This window comes from Solanum verrucosum, unplaced genomic scaffold (genome assembly GCF_900185275.1).
Source record: "Solanum verrucosum unplaced genomic scaffold, falcon-dt-bn FXZP01000010.1, whole genome shotgun sequence".
Taxonomy (NCBI): Eukaryota; Viridiplantae; Streptophyta; class Magnoliopsida; order Solanales; family Solanaceae; genus Solanum; species Solanum verrucosum.
The window spans coordinates 1,644,308-1,651,285 of NW_026020633.1; the positions used below are offsets into that span (position 1 = coordinate 1,644,308).

A 6,978-nucleotide genomic window follows, 5' to 3' on the forward strand; every position below is an offset into this window, starting at 1 on the left:
ATTGTATGTCATGAATCAACACTTGATTGTATGATTATGAGAATGTACTTTGTGAATGTGATTGTCGCTGGTTGAATGGATCAGGTGTTATGTTCCAATACACTAACTGGGATCGGATGTCACGTACCGACATGCATATTGGAGCAGGTGTCACGTTCTGACACACTAACTTGGATCGGGTGTCACGATTCGGCACACTAACAGTTTGGGTATGGGTTCCATGAGAGGACCATTGACTTGTCATATATTCATATTATTGAGAATGTGGAATGGTACATTGCTCCTGGAATGATAACTGATATTGTATATGTTCTATACATGTATGTGTTTACTTTGTTGTGACTGCTTCTGTATGTTTCACTTACTGAAATAGACGCGTGATCCTACCAGTACACTGTGGTTGTGTACTGATACTGCACTTGCTCGTTCTTTGTTGAGTACAAGGCATCTTCACGTGATCGAGATCGGATTTCAAGGGTGAGCCAGCTCTTTCAGGCTTCCATGAAGTCCTTCATTTTGTTTAGTCCATTTATCCGGACTTAGACTATTGTTTTGATACTTTATGTTTGGTTGGGGTTTATCCTTTTCTTAGATTGTTGCATTTTAGATGTTTTGGTAAATTGACTTTCAGATTTAGATGTTGTTCTTTCGCCTTAGTTGGTTAGTGTTATTTAACCTTTGGAGTTTATGGGAACTCTATTTGATTTATACATTAAACCTGCTTCCGTATTCTTAAATGTCTAGATTTTGGGTTAGTTGATCAGTATTAATAGTTCTCCCATCGGAGGGGTAGTGTGGGTGGCAATCACGACGGTCTGGGTCGTAACAACTTTTTCGACTTCTCTACTGGTAGACAAAGAGCCAATCATTTTCTTTTTATTTTCATTGTTTGTGTCCTTGCTCTTGATTGTTTAAAAGACGAAAAATCTGAACTGCATAAAAGAGGAAAGTCTCAAAAGATACTTTGTGACAATGTATTTACCTTTATCTGTGAATGAAAAATCTATAGAAAGAATTGTGAGATTTCATGAACAAAGTGGATGAAATTCGAAGAGATGATTTTCTTAAAAAAGGAGAGGAGAGAACAATGGTGAAAACACACAAGAGAGAGAAAGAACAAGTTTGGATTAAAAACCTAGAAAGAGGTGAAAATGGGTAATGGGTTTCTTTTTTCTTTTTCACCGGATAGTGGGGGGGGGGGGGGGGGGTAAAAATGAGTCCAATGTGGGACTGATTTTAGAAATAAAAGAAAATGAAATTAATTATATTTGCTAAAATATTGACATGTTGACATTTTTAATAATTCTTTTAATGTGTAGATTTTTTAAATAATTATATTAGGGGTTTTGACTAGTTTGCTAATTTTTCCTAAAAATATTGAATATTACAGAGTTCTAAAATGATATTGAAACTCATCCGAGTCCCTCAGTTTCAAAATAATAAATAAGGGTTATAACAAAATGCAAAATACCTTACATATGCTGGTCATTGGAAATATATCCATAGAAGGAGATTGATATATATAATATATTCTTCAAACACAACATTATTTATTTCACATGCTAGCTAAAACTTGCCCATATTGCAAATTATTTATCATACAAAACATCAACAAACATAGATATGTATATATGTATAGACACACATACACACCATAATATATATATATAAAACATAGATCTTCTAATTTTTTAGAAGGTGACCCTCCATATCCTTGGTTATGTCAAGGAAAATACCTAATAAAATAAGGGGCTTTGGGATGTCTTCAGTTTTCTTTTCATACTCAAATGTCCATATAGTCCACTGAGGTTCATGAGATGTTACTATAGTAAATGAACTATACATCTCTAGCACGTCGCCTTCAATGGCTTTCCAACGAAATGATTTTTTGTACGGATCAATGGCTTCAATAACATGCTTTATAAACTTCTTTTGTCCAGCTGTAATTATCAAGAGATGTTATTTTAAATTCAACTGTTCAATTCGTCATTAAAGATTTAAACATTTACAAAATGACATCTTTATCATCATATCATGTTTAACTTTTTTCCTCGCTTTTCATTTTCATTTACTCCAAAATATATAATGCTCATAAAATTTTGATTTTCTACATTTTCTAAATAGAGTTATTTTTAAAAATATCAAAATAAGAGCTAATTTTATTATATTAAATATAACATTAGTAATATTTTAGTATATTTATTGGTGGAAAGATATTATACCTAAATCATTCTCTGTGAAAGATTAATAATACTGTTAACAAATCATAGAATGTTTTGATAAAATGATTCTCTTGAGTAACTAAATATTAGTAAGTAATGCCTAAGTATTAGTTGGAGAAAATAAGAAAAAAAAATAAAGTAAAGATAATTTTCATGAAGAAAGTACTTTCGCCGACAAGTGGAAATGGTTATTTTGTTTCTTGAAGCAAGAGGGTTTATTTAGAATGCATTTATGGTAATCAACACCATCAAATAACTCTTTTCAAGAAGATCATTTTCTTGAAAAGCACATTTCATACTATGGAATACACTTAAATAAACAAAATTGATGTATGTAAATTGCATTGAGTGATAGGAGTAGAAAAATGTGGGTTACCCTCATTATAACTCCAGTTAACAACCGAACCAACTTTTATACTTTCACCTTCATGAATCTGAAAACCATTAACATGTGGACTTATATTAGCCACATGATGAGAATTAGTGTGTAAAAGATCATGTATCAGATGTCCTCCACACTTCACCTCCACTGAAGCAATCAATTTTCCTTTCAAACCCATTTTTTTTTCTCAAAATAGCAATTATAAGCTGTGAAAAGAAGGTGGTGATAAAATGTTGAAAACTTGCGGTCTTTATATAGACAGACTTTTGTTAGTTGTGAAAATCTAGCTTGTTGAAACATTGTCCACCACATATTTATATCACATGTTTTTAATTAGTGATGATTAAAGATTTGTTGCTTCATTTTTGTGTACTAGCTAGTTTAGAAACGTGCGTTGAAAGTTTATCCCAAACTGTAAATGACATATTTTATCCCCTTTAAATATATTGGTATTTACTAAAAAAAAAAGAATCAATCATTTTTATTATAGAAATTATGTATGTCTTTCTAATAAAAAAAATACATTCTTAATTATAAAATTAACTAAAAGTACATAAAGTAAATATAACTAACTATTGCACAAATACAATATTCAAATGGGGATACGAAAATACCACATCCTTGGCTAATGTCTACAAAACAACAAACCACTAAATTCTCAATAATAATAATAATAATAATAACAGTAAACTAATAAAAAATTGTACAGTAACAATAAAAAAGAAACACAAACAATTAACAAAACAAATAAAAAGAGACAAGAGAAGAGGGCATAGAGATTTTCTCAATTTCTTAAACTACTTTAAGTGTTTATAATATTGTTTCAAATGTCACTATTCATATGATAGGATTGAGGAATATACAGAGTTGTCAGGAATATGATGTTAATCGGCCATTTGAGATCATGGATGAGATGAGGATGAGAGGTGGGAGTAAAACCTATAATGAATATAATTAGTGGGAATTACATGTATATATATATTTACATTATGGATAGTTTGTAACATATTGTACTTCAAAAAGCCAACAACAGATTCAGACAAGTTAAACTTCAGTTTTTAATTTTGGGGTCAACTTCAAACAACCATAACTTTCAACACATAAAGAGTTAGGTGGCCCATTAGATATCGAATCGAAGGTCTTCAAGTCCTCTTTCCAACACCGCCAAGTTCGCTAAATTCTAAGTTTGGATGAAGGAGTTATGCTCGTTTGAGTGCAGCCTCTCTAGTTAAGGCAATTCATCAATTTTAAGGAGGGGTATTTTGGTCTTTTCCTTACCCCTACTAGACCTAAACGATTTTCTCACCCAAATAGGGGTCTAAACTTATTTAGATCAGTTTCATTCATTCCTCAACGCTTAGGATTAAGAGAAGGGTTTCAAGAGGAGAAAAAGAAGAAGGTTTCAAGCGTTCATTCAAGATTGGTAGATGTTTGCCTAAAACATAGTTCTTTCGAGGTATGTAAGATTTCATAGTTTTGGGTTTTTTCTCTATCACGCCAATCATGTAAATTCATCCATGTATTCGTAATTGAAGTTGGTTGATTTGAATTCTTGAGAAGTTCTTGAGGTTTTGCTTCATTCTTTAATAATGGAGTCTTGTTGAGTTCTTGAGGTGAGGGTCTTGCGAATGAGTGTTATTATTGATGGAATTTGAGTGGTTTTCAATGAATTGTGTTGGGTTTATGAATCCAAATGTTCGGCCTTGAATTGAAGCAAGAAATTTCATCGGGTTTTCTGGACACAGGGTGGGGCTGCGCGCCACTGAGGTGCCAAGGGGGCTGGTGCCCTATGCCTGTAGTGTGCAGGAAGGGGGCTTCAATTTTTTAGGGGTTGGTGCCTTGTGCCAGGAATGCGCCAGGGTTGCCGCCTCCATTTCTCTTCCAGCTTACATTTCTTGTGCGTCCTTTCGAATCGTGTCTTCGTTATATTCTTAATAATAACTCCTAAGGTGTTCATTAATCATTTAGAGATCCTATATATATATATCCTAATCATAACTCTTAAATCTTCATTTCAAATTAAAGTAAAAGATTAAGAGTAAAGTTTGAGAAACCTTTTTGAGTCATTTTGAGAAGTTTTTTATAATCTTCTAGATTATGAATTAAGACTTGAGTATAGGAGTATCAGAATGAGGAGAGTTAATTTTAATATTTCAGAATGATTATAAGGGAACTAAGTATTCCCAAGTGTAAACACTTTTATATTTAAAAGAGAGAAACACTGATTTCTAAGTGAGTTTATGATGAGTCTTGAGCATTGCTTCTTTTAAGAGGATCTTTTGAGTAATTATCTCAAATTGAGGAAGAGATATGTTTTAAAACATATGAGCATGAGCTATATATTATTAGGAGTAGTATTTAGCACCAGTATGGGGGATGAGTTTAGACAACTCAAAATCCTCATCAACCATGTATGCTAACATGGGTAAAAAATCATACTTTTCAGAGGATTCCTTATTGATTTAAGCATAGCTTAGTGGATCCACTTAGTTGAGGATGTTCTACACCCCGGCAAGGTAAATGACAATTTTGGCAGCGTGGGCGAGATGTTGTATCATCATGCAACTCATAGTGAAAGTTGTCGGTTAGAGAATCTCCCAAATAAGAGTAAAGAGTTCGTTATTGAATTTTTATACAGTTTGAGTTATTGTCCACTCTTTTAAAAGCTTTATATATATTGTATCTTGTTATCATTGATTTCATATTGAGTTGAGGTGAGGTGAGTATATCTTCCCTTTCTATCAGTTCATATATATGTTTATGTTTTAGTATTCCACTTACATGCTCGTACATTCAATGTATTGACACCTTGTTGATATTTTAAAGGCTTTGAGTTGAACATTTATGTTCATTGGAATATTTTTTAGTTAAACTACTTTACTTATGAGACCTTATAAGTTAATCTTTGCAATTGAGTTCCTAAATTGTTTAGTAAGACTTCCGCTGAGTGTTGAGCCAGCCCAAGGGTTCGCTTGGGGACTAGCAATGGTTCTGAGTGTCGGCCACGTCCAGGGTGTAGGCTCGGGGATTGACAAACTTGTTATCAGAGCCCAGAGTTCAAGAGTTTTAGGGTGTCTATGAAGACGTGTATGTAGAGTCCTGATTATCGTTGTGAAGCATGCAACATCTATAATTAGGAGGATACAACATTTATGAAGCATTTCACTTCTTTCTTACTTTTTTTTGTGCGATAGAGTTCAACTCTATAAAAGTTTCCTTCTAATTTGTGCTTGCGCGTATCTTTATAGAACATGCCTCCACGAAGTGATGTTTGAGGTCGTCCTGCAAGGCAAAATGTTCATCCACAAGACTAAGGGGTACCCAATGCACTAGAAGTGCAACCCCCTCAGGGAGCGGTCATAAATCCTGAGTTTTTGGATGCTATCCGGACATTAAGTCAAGTTGTGGCCAACCAAGCTGGTCAAAAAATAGGGATTCGTCAGGATTTACATGATACATCTAGGATCTGTGAGTTCTTGAGAATGAATCCTTTAGATTTCACAAGGTCAAATGTCACTGAAGATCCAAAAAACTTTGTGGAGGAACCGTAGAAATTGTTTGAGGTTATGCATGTTGCTGAAGTTGAGCGCATGGAGTTAGCTACATACCAGCTCAAGGGTGTTGCTAGGATTCGGTAAGACCAATGTAAGAAGAGCAGGGCTGATTGGGCACCAATTCCGAGTTGGACTATGTTTGAAAGTTCTTTCCTAGGGCGTTGATTTGCCCGTTAGATGAGAGAGGCAAAGGTAAGAGAATTTCTAACTCCATGAGTGTGCATGAGTACAGCCTCAAGTTCACCCAATTGTCTCGTTATGCTCTAGAGACGGTGACTGATATGATAAACATGATGAGTCTATTTATGTTTGGGCTATCCCGCTTGTTAAGCAAAGAGGATAAGGCATCTATGTTGATATGGGACATGGACATAGCAAGGCTTATGATCCATGTGCAACAGGTTGAGGAACATAAGCTGAAAGATAGGGAAAAGTTCCGTAACAAGAGGGCAAAAACAACATGTAATAAGTCGAGACAACAAAAGAGCAGGAATGTGAATCGGTCATCGTCCCAACAAACGCCAACTGGGCCTGCTCCATCATTTGCTAGTGCACTTGCACCAAAGAAAAAATGTGAGTTCACGAATCAGAATTCGGAAAACTTCAGAGCTCGAACTACTCAATCTCAGGGTAATGTGGTACAAGGGGCTAATTGGACTACTACATGTGTTAAGTGCGGTAGAAACCACCTAGGGGCATGTAATGATGTCTCCAATGGTTGCTTCAAGTGTGGGCAGACATGTCACTTCATGAGAGAGTTCCCTAAGAACAGGCAAGGAAATAGTAATGGGGGCAATAGAGCCCAATCTTCTCCAACGGC

General features: G+C 34.7%; 1 protein-coding gene across 1 annotated transcript; it reads right to left on the reverse strand.

Annotated features, from left to right (window-relative positions):
- Positions 1–1,683: 1,683 nt before the first annotated feature.
- On the reverse strand, positions 1,684–2,782 carry LOC125812060 (MLP-like protein 28). Its single transcript, XM_049491549.1, has 2 exons — positions 2,599–2,782; positions 1,684–1,940 (listed from the first exon to the last, which is right to left on the reverse strand). The coding sequence occupies exons 1-2, from the start codon at positions 2,780–2,782 to the stop codon at positions 1,684–1,686; spliced, it is 441 nt and encodes a 146-aa protein (XP_049347506.1).
- Positions 2,783–6,978: the final 4,196 nt, after the last annotated feature.